Source organism: Nicotiana tabacum, chromosome 1, assembly GCF_000715075.1.
Source record: "Nicotiana tabacum cultivar K326 chromosome 1, ASM71507v2, whole genome shotgun sequence".
NCBI classification, from domain to species: domain Eukaryota; kingdom Viridiplantae; phylum Streptophyta; class Magnoliopsida; order Solanales; family Solanaceae; genus Nicotiana; species Nicotiana tabacum.
This window is the reverse complement of record NC_134080.1, coordinates 2,844,972-2,869,898: the sequence shown is the minus strand read 5'-3', so window position 1 is coordinate 2,869,898 and position 24,927 is coordinate 2,844,972. Positions and strand designations below refer to the sequence as shown.

Genomic DNA, 24,927 nt, shown 5'->3' with positions numbered 1-24,927 from the left:
AGGAAGTGGTGAAGAATGAAGTAATAAAGTGGTTAGATGCGGGAGTTATTTTCCCAATCTCTGACAGCAGCTGGGTTAGCCTAGTTCAATGTGCACCTAAGAAGGGTGGCATGACGGTAGTTAAGAATGACAACAATGAATTGATCTCTACAAGATCCGTCACGGGCTGGAGAATTTGCATGGATTATAGAAAGTTAAATCTAGCCACCCGGAAAGACCACTTCCCACTTCCCTTCATTGATCAGATGATAGACATATTGGCAGGGAGGTCACACTTCTATTTTCTGGATGGGTACTCAGGGGACAACCAGATCTCTATTGCACCGGAGGACAGAGAGAAGACCTCTTTCACTTGCCCGTATGGCATTTATGCCTTTCGGAGGATGCCCTTTGGCCTATACAATGCACCTGCCACATTCCAACGGTGCATGATGACCATCTTCACTGACATGGTAGAGGATATAATGTAGGTGTTCATGGATGACTTCTCAGTGGTGGGGAACTCATTTGATGAGTGCCTGATAAATCTGACTCGTGTGCTGAAACGGTGTATCGAGACTAATCTGGTTCTGAATTGGGAGAAGTGCCATTTCATGGTACAAGAGGGCATAGTCTTGGGGCAACGGGTGTCAAGCAAAGGAATTGAGGTAGATCGTGCTAAAGTGGATGTGATAGCAAATCTACCCCCTCCAACTTCAGTCAAAGCAATCAGGAGCTTCCTCGGACATGCCGATTTCTACCGGAGATTCATAAAAGACTTCTAAAAAATGACCAACCCTTTATGTAAGTTGTTAGAAAAAGATCACCCTTTCTTGTTTTCTGATGATTGTAGGGTAGAATTCGAGGAGCTAAAAAGGAGGCTGGTCTCAGCACCTATCATAGTTGCCCCTGACTGGGAGCAGCCATTCGAACTCATGTGTGATGCTAGTGACTACGCAGTGGGGGCAGTGTTGGGACAGAGGAAGGACAAGATGATGCATCCAATCTACTATGCTAGTAGAACGCTGAGTGGAGCCCAGCCGAACTATACTGTGACTGAGAAGGAGATGTTGGCTGTGGTGTTTGCTTTCGACAAGTTCAGATCATATCTGATTGGTTCTAAGGTAATTGTATACACTGATCATGCAGCTCTCAGGTACTTGATTGAGAAGAAGGAGTCTAAGCCGTGCCTGATTCGTTGGGTGTTACTGCTGCAAGAATTCGACCTTGAAATTCGTGACCGTAAGGGCACAGAGAACCAAGTCGCTGATCATCTATCACGACTTGAGGGAGTTGAAAATGCAGTTGAGGTTGAGAATATTCTGGAAACCTTTCCAGACGAGCAGTTTCTCGCTACTAGTCTTGAGGAAGCGCCATGGTATGCAAACTTTGCAAATTACCTGGCCTGCGGTATAGTTCCCTATGACCTTTCATCTGTACAAAAGAAAAAAGTTTTATCGTGACTGCCGTATGTATTATTGGTATGAGCCTTACCTGTTTAGAATATGTGTTGACAATATGATTTGGAGGTGTGTCCCCGAGATAGAACAATCTTCTGTTTTGCAGGCTTGTCATGCATCGGCGTATGAAGAACATTTTGGAGGGGTCAGGACAGCTGCGAAAGTGCTTGAGGCCGGATTCTTTTGGCCCACAGTGTTTAAAGATGCGCAACAATGGGTGAAGGGCTGCAATGAATGTCAGCGGACTGGGAACATTTCTCGTCGCCATGAGATGCCCATGAACCCAATTCAAGACGTAGAAGTGTTTGATGTCTGGGGGATTGGCTTCATGGGTCCCTTCGTCAGCTCCTATGGCAATAAGTACATACTTGTTGCTGTGGATTACGTGTCTAAATGGGTAGAAGCTGCAGCGTTGCCCACTAATGATACAAGAGTGGTGGTGGGATTTTTGAAGAAGAACATATTCACCAGATTTGGGACACCAAGAGAGATTATTAGTGACGGAGGCACTCACTTCTGTAATAGAGCTTTCGAGAAGTTGCTTGCAAAGTATGATGTATGCTAAAAGGTGGCTACCCCTTATCACCCGCAAACTAGTGGGCAGGTTAAAGTGTCCAACAAAGAGATAAAGAGTGTGCTAACCAAGACTGAACGCCACAAGAACTGATTGGGCGAAAAAGCTAGATGATGCACTCTGGGCCTATAAAACTGCTTTTAAAACTCCAATTGGTATGTCACCATACAAGTTGGTGTTTGGAAAGGCCTGCTACTTGCTAGTGAAACTTGGACATAAAATGTGATAGGCGTTGAAACAGCTGAACTTAGATATAGAGCTGCAGGCACAACAAGGATAACAGAATTACATGAGCTCGACTAGTTCAGACATCTTGCTTTTGATAGCACAAGGTTGTACAAGGAAAGAATGAAGAGGTTGCACGACAAGAACATTGTAGAGCGAAATTTCAAGCCTGGAGATATGGTGTTGCTTTATAACTCACGATTAAGGCTATTTCCGGGTAAACTCAGGTCACGTTGGTCTGGCCCATTTCGAGTGGTCGAAGTATTCCCTTCTGGTGCTGTAGATATTGCCGCAAAGAAAGACTCTCGTACATTTAGAGTCAATGGGCAAAGATTGAAACTATATGTGGGCATGAATGAACCAAAAGAAGTGTCTAAGATCCTCCTGACTAAACCTCAGAGGTCGAGCGAGCCTTAAATGCGCTTATCTGCGTCATGTCGCGACGTTAAATCAGGTGCTTATTGGGAGGCAACCCAATTGTTAACCTCACTAACCCATAATTGTAGTTTAGGATTATTAGAATTTAGGAGTTATAAGACTTGATTGGACAAGTACAAGTATGAATTGGACATAAAATAAGTACATAATAGAGTCGGGGTGCAACCCGAAAACTAAATGTAGAAAATAAATCGAACTCTGTGAAAAATGGCCTACCGCGCCGCATGGGGTGCTGCGCCAGACCAAACCGGGCTGAAAGACAAAAAGAAAGGGTTTCTGATGTTTTCCACTACCGCACCACATGGGGCGCCGCACCCTGCGATGCGACAGTGCAAATATTAAAAAAAACACAAACTTAACACTCTCTGTCCGCCCCCCCTCCCCCTAACCCCTTGTTCTTTTTATCTATTTCATTCCAAATGCTACAACCCTTCCCCTAAATCCCCCATTCTCTTTTCTTCTCCAATTTCTCTTCCACACACACCTTTCATCCCTTCCATTCATCCTCAAGGCAAGTTCTCTATATTCTTCTCTTTTCTTGAGGTAATTTAGTGTCATGAGTAGTATAATTAATTTCAACTAAACCCTAGGTAGTGTATTGATGCTAATTAATTTTTTTAATTTTTTTTCAAATTAATTGCTTATTTTGGCCATGATTGGTGCTTAACTTGTTGGGTTTCCATTGTGCTTATACTTGTGGAAGATTTTGAGCATGTCTTGAGGCCTAAAAAAAATTTTATGGTAAAGTTGTGTGGAGGTGCCTTAAAGGCCGAAAATTAGTGGTGTATTTGTGCAAATTTGGAGCACTTTGTGCCATTGTTACATTGTGTTGATGGTAGGATGGTTGATTGGTATGGTTGTGTAGTAATATAGGAAGAATTAAAGTTGAAATTTTGAGGTAATTTTGGTGAATGTCATGTGTTTGTCTAAATACCTCAATGACATTGAAAGTGACATTGTAGCTTAGTGGAGCATAATTGCTATGAGAAAATGTGTGTTAGGTGCTAATTGGTATATTCGATTCATGTTTTGTGCTTGTGTAGTGGTGTGTTTTATTTTGTGAAGTTTGTTAGTAGCGCATTAGTATAACTTCTTTTATTTCTCTTCGTAGTTACTAGATTAGCTTCTTAATTTTGTATGTTTAACTAGTATAGCCCGTGATTTTGGAGTTGTACTATTATGATGGTGGTTGGGGGGATTGTTGATTGCTTATGGCGCACTTCCAGCGGGGTAGTCTGGGTCCCTGATATACATTTTACTTGTGAACATGTCAATAACATAAGTGTGGGGTGGTTACCTCGTTTGGTTTTGTTTTGGGTTTTCGTGTTGTGGCTAATATTATTCGTCTTGTGCAGGTAGAATGTCACGCCGCCCGAGCAAACGCTATAACACTGGTTCGTCTGAGGTTGCTTCTAGCAGCCGTCGTGGTAGGAGACGGGCACCTCCCCCCGCCCCAGTAGTAGAGGAAGAGGAGCACATTGACCCTGATGCAGATGTGGTGCCAGCATGCAAATATGGTATACGGGTTATCCCCGCCCATGCTCGACGCCGGTTTCAGACATTTGTCCTGTTAGTCAACCCGGATCCTGAGATTGCTATTGACGATGGGAAGTTGGCCCGTAAATATGGTGAAATTTACAACAATATTCGGGCTTTAGGTTTCGACAGTCTGGTCCGTCTGGGTGATGCGGTAAATGTGAACCTAGTGAAAGAATTTTATGCTAACTGGCAACCTGAAGCCAGCCTGGATGCTGTTTACGAAGTACATGTAAGGGGTAAAGTGATTCCATTCTCCTCCCAGGTGATCAATCGGATTATGGGATTCATAGAGCTCCCAAAAGCTCTTTCAGAGGTTTCTCCGCCGACCAGACTATCCGCCTATTTGCCGCCTGTTATGCGGTGCTGACTTTTCTGCCGCATGGACACGAGATGCCAATGAATTCCACAAAGATATGAAGAAGGCAACTTTCCAGCGGCCAACCAGGGTTCTATTGCAGTTGATTAATGCCAAGATCACGCCGACTGGAAGTGACACTGATGTACCCCGCCTGAAGGTGTGTTTGATTTATGCCCTGTTGACTTGGATGCAGTTCGACCTTGGTAAAATCATGCTTGAGCATATAGCTAAAGTGAGACCACTTGGGGCTCGCCATCTACATTACCCGAGTATGATCACTCGATTGTTGCGAGCACACCTTGTGGAGGAGGAGTACCACTATGACAGGACTATTCCAGTGTCTTACCCTATTAGGCTCTTTGATGTTACGTCAGTGATCGACCCCCCTACTGCAGCTGTTAATTCGGACCAGAGGATGGTCCGCATTGAGGAGACTCTACAACTACTATTTTCTGACTTGCACCTTCGGGCTGATCGGGGGAGGCTGATTTGGAAGAGTTGCAGCAAGATCACCCCCTTTCTGCTATCACTCAGCAGTGATTGGGGTTGGCGAGAGGAGGACATCTGCCACCCGATGAAGATGTGAACTCCATTCCCTCAGATGATGAGGAGTATTTGCGCACCTTCGAGGGTGCTGGTGATTAGGCCTTGGGCCTTAGGGAGTACCCTTTTCACTCTTGATTTTACTGCTTTGCATTGGGGACAATGCAATCTCTTAAGTGTGGGGTAGGGTGCTCCTAATTGATTGTATTTGTACTTCTCTTTGTTTGTTTCTTGCTTTCTTAGACAATTAGTCTGTAAACTATAATTCTGAATTCTATCGGGCCTGTAATAGTTAGTAATCAATTATGTAGTTTGACTCTTCCCGACGATGGATATTGTCGACTGATTTCTTGAGGGAAATGAGTCGAAAGAAAAAAAATCCAAAAATATGTCCTTTTTTTTCTTTCTTTCTTTTAGGTAGTATAATAATTCCCTCTTGGTTTTTCTTTGTGCCGCGGTTCTTTTTCAAGGGTTTTGCTTAAATCGGGTGTAGTTAAATCTTTTTATTTTTTTGTAGGAATTAAGAATCTTGAATTAGGAAGCTAAGTTGAAGGATAAATTTTCCTTGATTGTATATGCCTTGAGAGTGGTAAGGGCCTTAGTTGTGACACTTAGGCTCAATTCTTGACTCTTAAATTAGTGCCTTAAATCGTATGATTAAAACTGTGCTTAACTGCTTTGACTAAGAGTGTCTTGATTAGTCCAATCCTGAGTGAGTTATGTGCCATGTATGTGTAAGGTTTTGTGTTATTCTGTGCAGTGATTTAATGCCTAGAACTTGCCCCGTGTGTTTGCAAAGAAAAATAGTAGTTTTGTTCAGTCTTGAAAGTGATATAGGCATTTCTTTGTTGAGCCATATATACATATTTTACCCGCCTAATTGTGATGTATCGTAGTTATCCTCTTTGAGCCTATAATCATGTTTCTTTGGCAACCACATTATAAGCCTTACCAAATTGTTTTAATTGATCATATATTTGAACCTTTTCACTTCTCATGAGCACTTGAATTGCTATGAACTTTGTAAAAGTTAAAGTGTGAGGTGGTGGGTTTGGCTTCTGAGTGGAATTATTGAAATAAGGAGAAAAGGTGCATTGTTTTGAAAGAGCAAGAGCCACTTGAGTTGAAAGAGAAAGAAAAAAATATAGTTATATTTTTTTGCAAAGTATTAAGAAGAAAATAATACAGGCATATATACATTATTTGATAGTGGTGGCTCTTGACATACTTGTGCTTAAAGATGTAGGGAGTTAATCTAGATTGATGTGAAAGTGGAGTTTTGGTTTGACATAAGTGGGGTTTGAAGGTTAAAGTATATGTATTAAAGTGCTTAGGGAGGTGTAGTCACTCTTAAATCTAAATGTATCCTACCCGTCCCGCAGCCTACATTACAACCAATTAAAGTCCTACTTGATCTTAGACTGAATGAGCTTGATTAGTAGAGTAGTACACTACGGGAAAGCCTATGATGCATCTTTTGTGGCATATGAATGTTATTTCTGAGAGTGAGTGAATTCTTTCTATCTCGAGTTCCTAAATATTCTTAAATTTTATTGTGTGGGACTACTCTCTTTTGTTGTGTGAGGGCACTTGATTCAGGAAGGAGAGATAATGTCATTGACCTCTATGTTAGAGTAAGTGGGTGAGTGACTAATGCATGGTACTTTTGAGTCGACTCTTGAGGATGGGATGTTATGATAAGGTGCTCAGTCTACTTTAATTATTCTTGGCATGATGTATCAGGGAAGTTGTTTGATGAAAGGTTATCCCTAGGTACAGTGTAGTTCAAATCTCGAGGACGAGCAATTGTCTAAGTGTGGGGTGTTGATGTTAGGCTAGAAACTCGTATTTTAGCCGTGGTATTACATTCCAATGATTGCATTTTTATATGCATTTGAGCTCAAATGATAGTGAATTACACTTAGTACGTGTTTTATGCTTTGCAGGAAGCGATCTGGAGCTCAAAAGTTAATTTGGAGCTAAATTGATCAATTTGGAGCTTTGAAGTCTGAGTAAAAACCCAATGCATTAAGCCGGGATCGTGTTTGGAGGTCGTGTACTAAGTCTGGATGTTAAAAGAGGACGAAAAAAGTTCACTTTGAGAAAATTACAGTGTTGCGCCGCATGGGGAGCCGCAAGGCGCGGCGCAGCAGTGTAAAATTGAGCCTGATTCGAAAATATGAGGCTGCAGATAAAATGCACTACCGCGGCGCAGCCTGCGGCGCGGCTATTCAAATTTTACAGCGCTAGTTCCTAGTTCGCGCAGGAAAGGGTTTTTTCGTCTGGTCCCGACTTTACTTGGTATAAATACATGTAAAAATGTCATTTTGAAGACTTTTGCCATATCTTAGACCTAGGGAGGCTATTGAGGAATGGAGAAAACGTTTGTAGAAATTTTCGGAGGAGATTGGCATCAAATTCTTCATTCCTTCATCTTTGCTTTGTAATTTAATTATGCAATTTATTTGGGAAATTATGAACACTGTTATGAGTAGCTAAATATTTAGTCTAGGGTTTTGACGGAACCTACTGAAAGATGAACTTCTTGTTATGTTAATATAGTTTGCCTGATATAATCTCTATTTGTTCAACTACGTTCTTATTGTAGTTAATTGAAGAGCTCTCAATTAGCTGTGCCTATTTAGTGTGCATAACTCGGGAGAGAGTGCATATTTAGGTAATTGTTGAACAACACCACTCCCAGAGTATATGAGGGATCAATAACCGAGGGTTTAAAGGCGGGATTAGGGATAACGAAGCCTTGGGTGCGATCTGAAGTGAGCTGTATCAAAAGCCAGCTAGCGTAACTTGGAAGAATGCGTCTAGTAAATAGTCGTGATTACTCGGGAGAGATTTATGGTAAGAGTGTTCATGATTGATAGAGACAATTAGGTGAATCTACGTGAAACATAACCGGAAGTGATTCCATCAATAGGGGAAACCATAATCTTAGATCCTTCTCTTAATTGTTTACAACTTAATCATACTTAGTCTTTACTTACATAATTGTAGTCCATCATAGTTAGTAAAAATATCCTCAATTGTTATTCAAAATATTTGGGAAATTGATTACATAGAATTTATGAGTCTGATAAGAGTAATTGGTAGGTTAATTCCTTGTGGGTTCGACTCCAGACTTATAAACCGGATTATATTTGCAACGTCCGCGTGTCCTTTTTATAATGCATAGTTGGGCGTGACTATGTACCATAAAAGTTTAGAAACATTGTATAAAATAGTACATATATAAAGGTGTAATGATAGATTTTGAATAACTTCTATAGTCGGTATGGTTTGATTTTTTAAGTTATTTTTTATTAAAACCAAAAACAAACCAAATTTTATCGGGTTTTAAAATTCAAAACCAAAACCAAATCAAAGCAAAAAAGTATCGATTTTTTTGGTTGGATTGGTTTGATTTTCGATTTGGTTCGATTTTTCGGGTATTTATGAACACCCATAAATGAAACTCTATATAATATGGAAATTTTTACCTAGCTATACTATAATAGAAACCTGTTTACCACCTTTATTTAAGTTTCTTATTAATTATTTTGTATATCTATATTTACTAGTTATATACAAAACCATAAGAAAGAAGAATTCAAGATCCCTTAACTCTAGCCTATCAGTTACATGACACCCAACCCCCATTTCCAATAATTCCCCATACATTTAAGACTCTTTCCTTTTCCAAAGGATTATAAAAACATTTTTTCTCTTTCTTAGCAATTACCCAAAATTGTTCTTACCCACAGTAAGAAATTTCGCTTACCCAGTGTTATCCCCCCAAAATTGTAGATTTTTTTCCTCTTTCAAAGCTTTTGAAATTCAATTTCTCTCTTTCTTACTAATCACCCAAAATCTCTATTTCTTATTGATACAATGCAGATGAAATTCGAAATATTACTCTAGAATCAAGTTGTGGGTAAATTTTGAATTTTGTTTTCTTTCTTTCTAAAATTTTTATTATATTTAACTTGTATATAATACATCAATACCTAAAACAATACTCGATATAATACTAATATAATTATATTACGATTATATTAAATTTTTAGTGTAGAGTTGTGATTGAAACTTGAAGAAGGTGAAGATCATAATTGTATCACAATTTTTCAGAAATGTATCCCGATTGTATTATAATTGTATATGTATCATTATTTTTGCAGGAATTATATTACATATGTATGATAACAGTATATTTACTGTATATTGTTACGAGTTGTTGTGAGTTCGTGACGAATTTTACAGTTTCTATTACAAATATGATAATTGTATATTACTTTATTAGTATTGTATCAAGAATTATTTTGGGTATTAATGTATTAGATACAATTATGATACAAGTATGATACATTTATATTTTAGGCATTGATGTATATGATATAATTCAAATACAATTATGAATACAGTTATGATATAATTATCATACAATTTCTGAATATTTTTTAATAATATAAAAGTTGTCAAAAATGGTGGGAAGAGAGAAGATGGAGATTATAGGCGTAGATTAAGGGATTTTGATGTAAAAAAAAGAGAGAGAGAGAGAAGAGGAGAGGAAAAAAAAAAGAAATGATATAATTGAATCTCTTAATTGAAGGCACTAATAATGGGGTAAGAGCCTTTTGAGAAGTAATATATATTATTTGTAAGAAAAACTTAGATACTTATTAAAAACTCTAAAAATATAGAGAACATAGGTAAATAAGTTTCTAATATAGTATAGCTAGGTAAAAATCCATGTAATTGCAATTAGAAGTAAACAATAGTTATACAAAGATGGATGAAAAAGTCAATGTATCTTCACAAAAATAGCTGACCGAATTTACTATTTACTTTTCCTAGCCAATATATATCAGATTATACATTGATATATAAAGCCTTTTGCTAGTGGGCTATGCAAGGGTGATCAAAGTCTATTTTTTTTTTAAAAAAAAGAAGTAATATATTACCTTATACACATTATAATGTTTAGGCAAATAGTGTTCAATTAACCACCATTGGCCACACATACAAATAAATAAAATGCTCTCGTCGAGAGTCAAAGTGAAGACCTCCGCTTGCGACTGCTCTAACCAACTGGGCTACGAGAGCTTGTTGTTCTCTTGTTTCAGTTTAAAACAATTGATCTCTTATTTCTGGATTGCAGGTGAATTTGCTATAAAATGTAAATATAGATACGAATGATAATTTTCTGAAAGTATATCTACGAATGATGAGTCAATTAATCAAATAATTATTTAACTATCCGAATTTACTTAGTAAAACTATTTTTTTCTTGTAACAGAAAAAAGCACTTAACTATGACTATAACGCGCTCAAAAGATCACTCAACAGAATTGTCAAACCTTTAATGGCCAAGTATCTATTTTACCCTTTAATTTATCAACCTTTGCCTTTTTAAATTTTTATTATTATAATATTTCATCCGTTCACTTTTTATTTATCCACAATGGACTTTGTATGCCCTTTAATTTAAACAATTGGATCAGCTATTTAGGTTAATTCTTCAAAAGTCAATACAAGACTGGGGAGAACCTATTGGGCCCAATATCCATTAGATTGATCAGCCCACAAACTCTTCTCCCGTGGGCTATGAGGCCCCTTTTATAAATACTCGCAAAAATCGTCCCTTCCTGTTCTTCCGTTTACTTGTAGAGAAAGAAGAGAATCCTTTTACAGAAGAACCAAATCTACATTCGAAAAGCTCCGATCAGAGATGGATCCAAAGCTAAAGGAAGTTTCACAATTTTTCGAGCGATTCAAAGCCGCTTTTGTGCGTAACGATTTCGGCGTTTGTACCACCCTACTCTCTCAGCTCAAGGTAATCGCTTCAATCATTCATTACCACTGCTTAAACTCGTTCAAAACCCTAGCTTTTTTGTTCATAATTTTGCTCAATTTCTGAAATGTACGATGATTAGAAGTATTCTCTTCAATTAGCTTAAAATGCTTATCTTTGTGGTGATAATTATAATTATATATGCCGATTTTATGCGGAACGATTTTGATGCTTGCAGTCAAACTCGTCTAAGACCCTAGCTTTTATTTTTGTAATAATATTACTCCTCTTATGAAATGTGCTATTTTTAGATTTTACTTTTATGCTGCCTTAAAAATCTTCTCTTTGTGATTGCATTTATTGTGAAATTCCACACTTCTGTTAGGAACGATTTTGATACTTGCAAGAGGATATCTTTCAGCTCAAGGTAGTGGATATCACTACCGCAGCTCAAACTCATACAGAACCTTAGCTGTAGTTGTCATAATTTAGCTCTTGTTCTTGAACACTTCCTATTCTGTTGCCTTAGAAGACGTATCTTTATGATAGCCCCGAATGTATGGTAGGCGCACTTTACGAGTCCGAACCATGTTGAGGCCAAATCCTGGTATTTAAGTGGGAGGGGAATACAGAGACGGGCACATACTACCCCGAGTTTCAGAACCTTGTGCCACAACAGGGGTGGGCCAGCTAACTCATAGGAAATTTCTTGCTTATAAAAAGAATCTTCTGTTAAGATAATCTTCTTTATGATATTCTAGTTTGTGCTTTGATGATCGTGTCATGTTTTTTAGCTGTCTAACATGCAATTAATGTGAAAGAGCATAGGATACTATGCTTCAAGGTTTATTTTGATAGGAGATTAGGTAGCAATATCTCAAATAGAATGTTTGGACCTAAAAAAGCTTCAAATGAGAGACATATCAACTTACACAGTCCATTCTGTCCCGTATTTTCCAATGAACATTTAAAAAGGGAGAAATGGTGGCTTAGAGATATTCGGTAACTTAGTCCATCGTCACGAGCTGGATACAACCAGCACTTCTAGGCAAAAGACTGATCCACTGATAAGTGTGAGATTTAGAGAACCTCTAGTTTTAGGGAAATCCTGAATGGACTATTTGGAATGAGATGCACCAAACAGAGCTGAATTTACATAGGGGAGTCATAATAGCCAACCTCGACTAGTTTATGATTGGGGCATAGTTGGTCAATTGAGGAGATAAGGTACCAAATATATATTGTTTTTGTGCGATTCTAGATATTAGCAATGACTTCTCTTACCTTTGTTTTGTTGTTTTTTAAAATATAAAGGACTTCTTTACCTTGTTGAAATCAGTTTTAGTAAACACTTTTTTCCCGCTAACTATGATTTTTCTTATTGATGTTTTAGGTTCTGTTGACCGAATTCAAAAGCCTACCTCCCCTATTCCAAGAAACACCTAATGCCATCCATGAGTTGACAATTGCAAGTAATGTTCTGCACTCTTCTTCATCTTATTTTGTTTATTATGTTCGCCTAATTGCTTCTATAGATGCTGGTGTCTGGTTGTTGATTGTGTATCTATGGATTATAAGTACATTATTTTGGAGATACAATGTTCTGTTATTCTCCTTCGGGGACATCCGATAAAATTGGAACGATACATAGAAGATTAGCATGGCCCCTGCGCAAGGATGACACTATTTTGTTTTTTTTCCTTCCCTTTTTCGACATTCTTTCACCACTATGTGATATGCTCTAAAATTGAAAGTGTAATGTTATGTAGTCCAACCGTTTGAAAAATAAAAAAGCACACTAGGAGAAGGAGCAGCAGTGTCTCCGAACAATTTGTTACAGTTATTACTTTATTAAAATTAAATAGAAAATGTCCTCCAAGCATGCAAGGCATGCTTGAGTTCTTTTATATATATATGAAATCAGCTACCTTTTTCAAAAAAGTATGCAGGGCATGTATTCCATGAGGCCGTCCGAATGTAGAGTGCTTTTCTCCTTGCTTGGTGAATCGCTATTTCTGATCATGTCTGGAAGTCTAGGAAAGGCAGAAAGTTGTTTGCTTGTGATTATTATTAGTATCATTATCGTTGTAGTTATAATTTAACCAAAGACCAACTATTGTTTGAAAAGTTAAATACTATGTTTCTTTCTCAGATGGAAATGTTAATTTAAGTGAAGGGTGACCAAGTTCATGCTCGGGAATACATTGCAAAACTTTATTGCCTGTGATTTCAGCTTGTTATACTCTTCTGTTTTGCTTATTGTTGAGATTGTTTTTGGCTTACTAATACTATGTGATTTACCTGAGTTTCAGCCATGTGTATTTGGAGCTTGGTGAAATTTTATGGTTTTCTCAATTGTCTACACTAATAGAATTCGATGGTATAACAATTCACAGGAGATATTTACGAGCATGCAGTTGTTTTATCTGTGAAGATGGAGGACCAAGATGCTTTTGAGAGGGACTTTTTTCAGCTAAAGTCTTATTACACAGATGCACGGTATCTATGTACTCAAGCTTTAGATCCAGATACCATTTCATTCTTCTGTGCTTGTTTGACAAAAGGGAGCAATACATATATCAACTGAGGTGGCTGAGTTAGATATTTAAATTGCTTTTCTGCTAGTTTGAATCCCTGATTTCAACTAGGATATGCTTTAGGACAAGGGGGGTAAATGCCTTAGAGCATAGTTGGGTTGGTGTATGTTAGTAGCGGTCTAGTTATTCTTGTCACATCTTTGTTTTTGTCATATTAAGACCTGCTGGTTGAGTCTGTTTTATAGATGCATAGCAATTGAACTGAAAAGAAGGTGCTTATCGTCTTCTCTTTCTTGTGATGATGCAGTGGTCGTCTTCCACCTTCCCCGCAGGAATACCCAATCTTAGGTCTCAACCTTCTGAGACTCCTTGTACAAAATAGGATTGCTGAATTCCACACTGAACTTGAGTTGCTTTCTCAAAATGCTTTGAACAATCCATGTATAAAGCATGCTGTGGAATTGGAGCAATCTTTCATGGAAGGGGCCTACCACCGGGTGTTGAGTGCAAGGCAGACTGTGCCAGATGCAAACTATGCTTATTTCATGGATCTGCTTGCAAAGACTGTGAGGTAAATTAATTCGTTTCACCCACATTCTATACTAATAGTAGCACTTGGCAGAACAGGCTGTAGATAATGACTGCAATTTTTGCTCTCTGGTGATTGGAAGTTTTTGGGAGAACATTTTGTTGGACTGTTGCCTAAGCTTAATATTTATATGTTCATTGGTGTAGCTGCAATCATGTTAGAGGGGTCACTTATTGCTTGATTAATGAAGTGAGATCTTTCAAAGATTAATTAGATCTACCAGAAATACTTTCTGAAGAAATTATTCAATTCCAAACAACATAAAGAAAGTTAGAAATATACGACTCTTAATTAAGAATAGAAATTCATCTTTCTCCTCCTCCCGGATTTGCCTTATTCCTTGCACTACTTAGTTAAAGTGAAAATCCTAAGTTGAGAAAAAGAAATCCGCCTGAATTGAAATTCTGATTACATCTTTAACTTACTGTCATTAATTGATAATTTCACTGATATTTATTCTATTTATTTGAAATTTTATATTATTGGGGATATGCATGCGAGCAGGCACACACACATTCATACATATTGTTTCGTAACTGCACTTTTATTTTTACCTATAGTAAGGTACAGTAACTGGTTTAAGCCTAGTTTGTTTTAAACCAAATAGAAAGCGGTTAGTCTGGCTGCTTGAAGCTGGACATATTGAAAGTACAACCATATTAAAGCCTCCTAAAATCCCATGTATTGTTTAATTTTTTACTGCATTGTCAAGAAACTCTGGCTTTGTGTATATATATATCTCTGTGTGTGTGTGCGCGCGCGCGTATGTATTGTATGTACTCATCAAAAGTATATGCATATCTGTGTTCTCTGAATGTGTATTAATAACCAATCACCTTATAAATCTTATTGTACCAAAATGTATTGCCATGTTACATGTTAGTCTTTAGATTGAAATGGTGCAACTCCTCCTGTCATTCGTAGGGATGAGATAGCTGGATGCAGTGAGAAAGCTTATGATCGTCTTTCAACTAGTGATGCTCGGCAAATGTTGCTGTTCTCCTCGGATCAAGAACTTCTTGAATATGTTAGGGAGGTAAACTGTGTCCCCTTGTCTCCCTCTCTCCGTTCTTTAGTTTTTTGGTAATTGAAGCAAATTTTGTTAAAATAGCTTCCAAGAAGATCTCATTGGCTAAGCTTGTCCAACCCACGAACAATCCTCAAGTCTGCTGAAAGCACTCGTGAACACCCCCCCCCCCCCCCAAAAAAAAAAGTTGGAGAAGTAACAGTTAAACCAATGTATGCAATGGAATTTTTTTCATAGCTCTCTTGCCCAGCACAAAGTACCTTTGGTGTTGCATCTCCATTATGTCTGCAATAGGTGGTGTACAAGGAGCTAGGACAGCTAGTAGACTGAGAGTAGATGAAGTACGTTGGATAAGTATACCCCTCTGATGAGTACTGTGTCTGCAATCATGCTAATCCTTTTTAGAATATTTTAATATTACGACAAAAAGACCATTTTATCGTGCCCACAATGGCATCTCCAAATGGTTGTAGGGAACTGACTAAATTTGCAGCCATAAACTGTGATGAACTCTCGATATAATTACCCCTCAATGAAAAATAGTTTTCATAATCTAAAGATCAAACCTCATTTTAGGATTGCTTGAAAGTTGGAGTATTTCTTAAGTTTCTGTGTATTTGTCCCCACCACCCTTCTCCTTTAAGCCACTGATAGCCCCTACCTATCCTTGGCCTTCTTATCCTACTCAATCCCTCAAGGACAACTGTGAAATGCACAGGGATAAAGGGGATCCTCTTGCCGTGAACCTCTTATACCATAAAAGGCCTATCATTACCAGTGTTGTGAATAGCGTGAAGCGAGGAAAAGCGACAACCCCCTTTTGGCTTAAAGCGAGAAGCGAAGCGCTCGCTTTTTTGAAGTGAAGCGGAATTTAAAAGAAAAATATTAAAATAAATACTGAAGGGAAGGGCAATAAGAACTAAGAATAAAGGATATAAAAGTAAGAGGAAGGGCAGTATACCATTCCAGTAAAAACTGGGCAGCATTTCAAACGAAAAAATAGTGCAAGAATACTATTCAGCATTTTGTAGTATAGTAGCTTGGTAGTGGTGTTGCATTTACTAAGATAATAAGCGTTAAATCTTTGATATTGGTGATGCACTGATCCTTCCTTTTTGAGTACCAAAGCAATAAAAGCTGGGTGCCTCATGCTTGTTTAATCAGATATTTATATTCTGGATGTGTAGCTACCGGTAGATAAATGGCGCCTTATTTGCCTTAGAATCCTTCTCTGTTAATATTAATATCTCACTAGTCTGCTTCTTAAACTAGTTTAACCATTTCTTCTTTGCCTGTAAGGCTGATCAATATGAGCACTGCTTGTTTTCCTTTTCTTGAAATCATCTGATCAGAGGGTGTTGTGCAGGAGCATCCTGAGTGGGAGATCAAAGATGGGTTTATCGTCTTCCAAAAAGTAAAAGATTCTGTGCCTTGCAAGGAAATACCATCCCTTCAGCTTATCACTCAAACACTCAGCTATGCAAGGGAGTTGGAGCGCATTGTCTGAGAGGATATGCCTCTCTGTTCCCTTTGTCACTTCAACATTTCATATATTCAACTCTTAGTAGTTGACATTTCGTTGCTCTGGTTGAATTCATTGCCTTTAACCTCCATTACGAGTTAATGATAACGAAAAGGATGTGTTACGGGGACCAGTTTTTGTATCTTAACTGATTGTGCACCTTTCTTTTTGGTATTTAATCTGCATTTTGAAGTCAGATATATCTAAATCTGTTACTTGTTTCATTCCACATTTAGTGAAAAACATTTTGCCTGCTTCATAAGGAAGTTTCAGTGTCTGCATATATTTGTTGCTCTCGTATACGGCCGTGGGTCACTGCAACATTTCTGTGTGTTTTTCCTTTTCAGAATTTGCATTCCTGCCGGGAGTGGTGATTTATGTGCAACAACTGCTACAGGAGTATAAGTTGCATCATTTTCCTAATATTTGAGAAGAATTAGTCATTGTATTTGTGGTTGACTAAATCTAGGGGAGAAATTAAAAAATAGCCAGATTTACAAGTGGTCGTTGAAAAATAGCTATAGTTCCAAAAGTAATCGAAATTTAGCCACTTTTTATGTAAAGATAAATCTGAACGAAAATACAAACTCCGAAAAATATTCCAGCATAATATACTGGAACTCCAGTATATGATACTGGAGTTCTAATATAATATATCGGACTTCCAGTTTAATATGTTGGAAGTTCATATATAGGTGTTCCAATTTCTAGTATATTATGCTGTAACTTTTCGCGTGTTGGAGCTCCAGCATAATATGCTGGAAGTTCATATACATGTACATCAATCTCCAGTATATTATGCTGGAATTTTTCGTGTTGCAGCAAAATAGTGATTATTTTTCAATGACCGATCCGAAAACTGGCTAGCCCGTACCATTTTTACTAATTCTAGGCACAAGGTAAAAGTTAAGCAGCCAATTAATTGAGCTACTAAGAATCGTGATTTTCTTTGACGTGCGGTCGGTTTCGTATTTAAGTGTAATACGATCACTAGCCAAATTAGTCAATATTGCAGCACAAAGAAGATAATATGAAAATGAATCCAAAAAGAAACTTGACTTATTCAACATGGAAATTTGTAGATTGCCTTTAATAGGGGGATTGAAAATTTGAAATGCACTTATTAGCCGCGACGAAAACATTAATTTTTTTTAATAAATAAATATTTACAGCTATAACAACAATACGTTAAAGAATTCTCAGCTGCAAATAATTGCAATTACCTAATCATATCCTATCATAGTATCATTGTCCTTTTCGTTGAGGTATGTGAGTCCGTGACCACCTTTATTTTTTGACATATATAGTCTGAAATGACTGGTGCAGGGACAAAATTACATGTCTTAAAGGTGGTCAACCGATCATCTTTCGTCATAAAATTACACTGCGTATGTAGGTAAAATATTATGTTTTAGAGGTATATAACATATATTGAACACTCTTTGTCGGAGAATTTTTTCCGCTCCTTTCAAATTTGAACACCATTGAGAAAATTGTTGGTTTCGCCATGACTAATAGATTTAAACAAGTAATGAAGGCTAGATCCACTCCTAACACTTTATATTTATTTCTCCTCTTATGTACACAAATAGCCGGATTTTTTTAGCCATATACATAGTTTATACATTAATTATACACAATTATACATATATAATACATAAATTCTGCAGATATTATACCTCCACTGACTATTTTTAATTTAAGTGGTTGAGTGAATGGCTATTTGGGTTAATTCTTCCAAATAGCCGATCGACTATCCAACCGATTAAACTAAAAATAGCCGGTGAAGGTATAATATATGTATAGTTTATGTATCATATATGTATAGTTGTGTATAATCAATGCATGATTTATGTATATGATTAGAAAAAGTGAACAATAAATATGATCGGCTATTTGCGTAAAAATCTCTTTTATCTTATGGTTATGTTAGGTTTGGAGTTATACCATTTAATACGTAATCTTTCATTTCCTTGTAGGCACAGTACTATTCACTCTATGGGAAATAAAAAAAAAAGTATAAGAAAGCAATACTCTTTAATTCCACATCTGAATTATTGACTTATTTCTACGTAATTTAATGTTATATTTATATTCTTGTAACCTTAGCAGCTTAACCTTTAATGAAAGTCTGCTTTTTTCCCAATTATTTTGGTGTAGTAGTTATAGAATCAATTATGGACTTTAATTAGCCAACATTCCCTCTATGCTAAATTAAAGAGCAGCTCCAGATAATAATAATTATGCTATAATTATATATTTTAAATTTTCGTACCTAACCACAAATTTTAAACATGTCAAATGATAGCATAGCCTACGTAGCTTTTTTGGAACTTTTCCTCCAAAATGGACAAATTAGACAGCAAATTTTCTTCTTTAAGAAAGTAAAGACAAAAAGCATAAAGAAAAAAAAAACAAATTTCTCATGTAATAAGTGGAGATATTATTTCCTTACTAATTACCACAAAATCCGTCATCAATATTAAACTGTTCCAAAAAGAACTCAAAACCTAAATAGAAGAAAGTTTAGTGTATACACCGGCTTTCCTGAGCCGAGGGTCTATTAGAAATAGTCTCTTTATCCTTAGACGTAGGGATAAGGTCTGTTGCGTTCACACTACCCTCATCAAACCTAACGGTGTGGGATAATATTGGGTATGTTGTTGTTGTTATTGTTGTATGATTATACTAAACTAAATACAAAATGTCCACAACATCCCAATGTTGTTAAACTGAAAAATTCAAGTAAATAAAGCTTAAGAAATGAACTTTGCTTGATTAATCCTATCACAACAAAATCATGTTAGTTGAGCATTGTGTCTAGTTCAAAGAAAAGCTACCCAAAGATAATAGTCGGACAGGAGCAAATCTCAGCGCGGATGCTAAATCAATGAGGAGAAGGAGGGTGTATGTGACGCTCATGATGGAGGGTGAGCTAATAAAGGCAGGTAAAGTAGGATCAGTAGACAGGGACGGATTAAGGGGCGGAAGGGGTTTCATCTGAACCCCTTCGTCGAAAACTTATACTGTATATACAAGGCAAAATCTAGTTTTTACCTCTATATATTATGTTTTGAATCCACTTGATATAGCCCAAAAATAGTTTAGCGTTTTATATGGCCTTACAAAATCTTTGTAAGGTCATTTGTTCAATTCCTACTATCTACAATCTTTTTTAACTTTTTTTTAATCCCCTTAGCGAAAACTTTGTCTCCGCCACTGTTAGTAGAGTACTACCGATAAGTTTTTAAAGAATAAGTAAATATGATATTTTAGGAATAAAATGAGGTGTTATATACGAAAACACAAATTTACATGGTACGCACGGTAATGTGAAGTAGCTCAAGAGGCAAATCTATATGCCCCATTGTGCAAAAGTGAACAATACATACGTTGACGATAAATCACTATTCTTTTGTGTGGGGTGGAAAAGAGAAAAAGAAAAATAAGCTACCCTGACAACAAGGTAAAACATTTCCAACCATGAATTTTGGCACTAAATGTTAAAAGCGTATTGGAGGATAATGGTTCTTGCCTCACTTTTCAGATTTCACTATATGTATATATAATGACCCATTCCTTTTAGAATTTAGATTCTTGATACCCCACAATCCTGTCTCCCACACCACTTGTATTATTGATTTTTTGTCCCTTTTCTGCTCTCTATTTACAGTGTTTGTCACTTTCTTCTTCTCCTTAGTTTCCCAGTTACAACATTTCATTCTCGAATAGCAGGTTTGAACAAAAAGTTTGAATCTTTATTTTACTTTTTGTGGGATTATAGGATACATATGTATTATGTATAGCTCAGCTCTGAAGATTGTTTACTTATATAACTAGCATCTCTCCCGTGTTTTGTCGATGATGGATTCGCTCGGGGTGTCACATATGTAATAGCTCAGCTCACTAGTCATGTTATCCGCTTTGGACCTAAGCTTGCAGGGTTTTAATATGCGTCACTAGAATCTAAAGCTTGTTTACTTATATACCCAGCATCCCTCCCGTGTTTTGTCGATGTGGGATTTGCCCGAGGTGTCACAATATAAGAGGGTCATAAACTTTTTTATCCTTTATATTGCAGTTTTGCTCAGATAAGTTCAGGGGTATGCTCTGTTCTTTTGAGTTATTGTCAAGAATCAAGATATATTTAAAGCTATCACATGTTTTTTGTGTCCTTGCTTTTATTGAGTAAAAAGTTGCACGTTTACTCCTGAAAAGTGAAAAATATTAGTAGTACTAACATTGGTAATTTTCATTGGTGACAGGTTTGAAAAAAAATTCAGTTTTTTTATCTAACAATGAGAAATGATTTTCCATCATTTTCAACAGCAAATGGTCCTCAAAAAAGTACCAACTATGATGAAATATTCATGCAGCATAGTTTGCAGTTCTCTGATAGTTTAAAGGTAGATGCTTTAATTTCTCCATTACAAATTCTATGCTTTCATCTGATAAGATATGAAATTTTGGCTTTCTCCTATATACGATCACCTGAGCCGAGGATCTATCGGAAACCGCCTCTCTACCTTCACACAAGCTAGGAGTAAGGTGTGCGTACACACTATACTCCCCATACACTACCCGAGGGATTACACCGGATTTATTGTTGTTGTCCTGTATGACAGTACATAAATTTTACACTATCTGTGCAATTTTACTGGTTATAACAGGTTCTCATTCTATTATCTAGTTTACTTATACGGAGAGTTACCTATTATTGTAGATCAATTTTATCGCGTAGAATATCAGTGTATAGAATACATAAACTCTTTGGTTTTTGGCGATTAGGACTTGAAGAATTTAAGGAAACAGTTGTATTCAGCTGCAGAGTACTTTGAGTCTTCTTATGGGGAAAATGAGCACAAAACATTGTAAGTCTAAAGTCATTCCCTTTCTTATTTAATTTTTTGGTGGAAAATCTTTTTTAACTCATTGGAATTTTTCTAATTCTTTGTTTGAAAATATGTGGTACAGAGTGATAGAGACTTTGAAAGATTATGTGAGTAATGCTCTAGTTAGCAGTGTGGATCATTTGGGATCTGTGGCATGTAAATTAAATAGCTTCTTGGATGAAAAAGTTGATGAATTTTCTACAACCAAGCTTCGTTTTTCATGCATGGAACAGGTAACATTTACCAATCTTCCCCTCCCCATCCCCTCCCCTCTACACACACACACTAGAAAACATAGCTGGTTTATTTTATAATACAACAACAACAACAACAACTCAGTATAATCTCACTAGTGGGGTCTAGGGAGGGTAGTGTGTACGCAGACCTTACCCCTACCCTGGGTTAGAGAGGCTGTTTCCAAATAGACCCCCGGTATCCTTCCCTCCAAAAACTTCCCACTTTGCTCTTGGGGTGACTCGAATTCACAACTTCTTGGTTGGAAGTGGAGGTTGTTTACCATCAGAGCAACCCCTCTTGTCTAGTTCATTTACGTTTGAGTATCTCGCAATGTTTGAGAAAATGTATTGTTATCATTTTATATGGTCTTAGCAATCTTCACCTCACAGGCCGGAAGTAAATTTGTTTACATGCTTTCAAGTCATGTTTATCCATGTTCTTGGTGTACTGAGTGTTGGGCCCAGGGGCGGATCTAGTGCGATAGATATGGGTTCGCGTGAACTTAGTAATTTTTAACAATATTCTATTCTCGTATTAAAAAGTCTATATAATTCTATAAGAATATTTAGCTTGGAAGCCAGTTCATTGGTCCAATTATTATTATATATTAATATGAGATCATACAGGAACTCATAAACTTAAAATCTTGGATCAGCCTCTAGTCGGGCCGTCATGCTATGTTGTCCACATCCTAATGTCTAGCCATGGGCATGTAGGGAGGGGTAGGGGGTGTTAGAGTATCACATAGGTCGAGGGAATGAGTTGTTGTCTCCTTGTATAGCTGTGGACAATCCTCACTTCACGTGTTAGTTTTTGAGATTGCCTTAGGCACTAAGTCCCCTTTTTTTCCTTATAGTTTAATACAATTTACAGAATTGTGTTACTTTCACCTCATATCTTGTGGAAAAAAAATTAATGAAATGAATATTTGTAGAGTAAAAATCATGAGTCTCCTGTCTTACCATTTTCCATTTGGTTACTCTTAATTAGAAATTGCAAACATGCCAAGAAGTTGTTGATCGCAGTGGCCTCTTGGCAACAATCCTTTGTAGTTCTGACTCCAAAGCAACATAAGCGGTACATGATTTCAGGTAATGATCTTTTTCCCTCCTCTTCAGTATTCCTTTGTTTCAAAAAGATTGGCACTATTTCTTTATTCGTTTGTTCTAAAAAGATTCATAGTACCTTTTAGTATTTCCTTAATAGACACATAAATGCTAAGGCAGATTTCAAACCAAAAGTTTTACAACCACACAAATGTAATTGTTTATTGAAGACCACATATCTTAAAAGTCTTCCCTTTATTAAAATTTGTGTACTAAGATAATCTTTTTAAAACGGAAAGAGTATTATTTTTATATTCAATACTTTAATAACACAAATAAATGTGTTTTGCTTCAATTTTACTCTCTAAGTGTTCACATTTTGCAGCTGCAGAGACACAACCTGCAGTTATAAAACCTCGACAAAGACATAAGGAACAAAACCTGTGTCCTCAAGATGACTTGCGGCTGCCTAAGCAAGGTACCTTATTTGACATATTCTTGTTCATTTCGTGCCTTTGAACTCTGTTGAATTGTATAACCATCTCATCAAAAAGTTTAAGCCATTAGCGAGAATACACTTTTTATTCACTTAATTATATCTTTAACAACCTAAACTTTTATATAAGATGATCATACAATTTAACAAGGGGTGGGTTAAAACATAACGTAATTAACTAATTAATGTGTGATCTCTCAAACAGCTTAAGCTTTTAGATAAGATAGTCATGTAATTTACCAAGTTCTTTTAACCTTTGCTTTTGTAGTTCTTTTTCTTCTTAACTTTCTTTGATTCTTCTCTCTGCCATTAGGTGATTGTTTTCCTCATCCTTTTCAAGCTCTACCATCAAAGCCTCATCCATCTAAACCACAGTACATGTAAGTTTTGGATAAATGAGGATACTCTTGATAAGTTTTTTTTTGTTAGTTTGCCTTTTCATATAACACATTGCCACAGGAAAAGGCATTCCAAGATTTCATGGACAGATGCTTCTCCAAATTCTCTCAACTTCTCGTTCACAAGGGTTGCATCCACCAAAGAAGTTGGTAAGTACCAAATTAAATTCTAGTTATACACAGTACAGCTCAAGAATGGGAGTCTTGGCGTAACTGGTAAAGTTGCTGCCATGTGACCAGGAGGTCACACGTTCGAGCCGTGGAAACTGCCTCTTGCAGAAATGCAGGGTAAGGCTGCGTATATTAGATCCTTGTGGTCCAGTCCTTCCCCGAACTTCGCGCATATCGGGAGCGTAGTGCACTCAATTAACACATTCAATAATGAAACAGGGAAAAGACCAGTTTCACCACTTAAATTTGCTCTCAAGCGCTCTGGATCTGTCAATAGATCAGTTTCTCCTCTCATGCGTTTTGGATCCGTCATCAGTAGATCAATTTCTCCCAGCACTTCCAGTAATAAAGTGAGGGTAAGGACTTTTAGCATGCAACTAAGTACATTATGTTTGTGGCAAAGAAAGGTTGTGTCTGTTTATACTAAATGATTGTATTATATGTTCTTGGATAATATTACAGTGTCCATCTGAGCCGCGGCGGGCAGTTTCATTATCAATAAATCCAGAAAGAAATGGTGCAAAGGATGTTCAAGACTACAGTAGAAAGAGTAAAAAGTTACTTACAGCATTCCTCAGCCTTCATAGTCATGGATCAAGAAAGGGAAATATACCTTCCAGATACCACGACGACAGATGATGAAATCAGAAAATAAAGATATATTCAAGTAATTTGGAATTTTGGATGCATAAAGGGTGTGTTAGCCTTCTTCTACAGCTAAAAGGCAATGCTTTGATCAATAGATGGTTAAGCATGAATAAGCATGGGAAATGAGGATGGAATCATGGAAATAGGAACTGGCTTACTTCATGGCAAAGAAATGAAAATCCCAATAAAAGAAAGTTCAAAAACTGTGTAAAATGTAAACTACTATGCCATTTGCAGGGTAATGCCAACATCTCCTTTCAGAAATGAGATTAAATCATTTGAATAAAGAGAAAGAAAAACAAAAGACTGAATGTACAACGGTGCTTAATCAAAGAATATTTGAATGAAGTAAGAGCAATGTAATTGAGAGTTCATTGCCTTCGTCTTGTAACCATACAAATTGGAACTTCTCTTGTACATGTAATTTGTAAGTTCATACCCATTATTATGTCTCCAATATTAT

The 24,927-nt window shown here is 36.9% G+C and overlaps 2 protein-coding genes and 1 non-coding gene across 3 annotated transcripts; all 3 read left to right on the top strand.

Moving 5' to 3' along the window:
* The first annotated feature begins 10,754 nt into the window (after positions 1-10,754).
* Positions 10,755-16,832, top strand: LOC107813385 (26S proteasome non-ATPase regulatory subunit 8 homolog A-like). The gene is made up of 6 exons (XM_075227619.1): positions 10,755-10,943; positions 12,295-12,373; positions 13,298-13,400; positions 13,746-14,009; positions 14,952-15,063; positions 16,421-16,832. The coding sequence occupies exons 1-6, from the start codon at positions 10,839-10,841 to the stop codon at positions 16,559-16,561; spliced, it is 804 nt and encodes a 267-aa protein (XP_075083720.1). The 5' UTR covers positions 10,755-10,838; the 3' UTR covers positions 16,562-16,832.
* LOC142165001 (U6 spliceosomal RNA) lies at positions 12,511-12,613 on the top strand. Its single transcript, XR_012696057.1, has one exon. It is a non-coding gene; the product is annotated as a U6 spliceosomal RNA (small nuclear RNA).
* Positions 16,833-20,176: 3,344 nt separating the features above from the next.
* Positions 20,177-24,919, top strand: LOC107792353 (protein ABIL2). The gene is given in 11 exon segments (XM_075227616.1): positions 20,177-20,311; positions 20,842-20,982; positions 21,365-21,447; positions 21,551-21,701; positions 22,696-22,740; positions 22,742-22,796; positions 23,137-23,229; positions 23,561-23,627; positions 23,707-23,795; positions 24,036-24,172; positions 24,279-24,919. Coding segments are annotated over 10 exon segments (1,005 nt in total). The 5' UTR covers positions 20,177-20,311; positions 20,842-20,874; the 3' UTR covers positions 24,456-24,919.
* Positions 24,920-24,927: the final 8 nt, after the last annotated feature.

Bases quoted from the DNA above. Each gene is read 5' to 3' on its own strand.
- LOC107813385 (XM_075227619.1), top strand. From the start codon at position 10,839: ATGGATCCAAAGCTAAAGGAAGTTTCACAATTTTTCGAGCGATTCAAA. The intron at 10,944-12,294 runs GTAATCGCTTCA...TTGATGTTTTAG, and splicing joins CCCTACTCTCTCAGCTCAAG to GTTCTGTTGACCGAATTCAA. The intron at 13,401-13,745 runs GTATCTATGTAC...GTGATGATGCAG, and splicing joins TCTTATTACACAGATGCACG to TGGTCGTCTTCCACCTTCCC.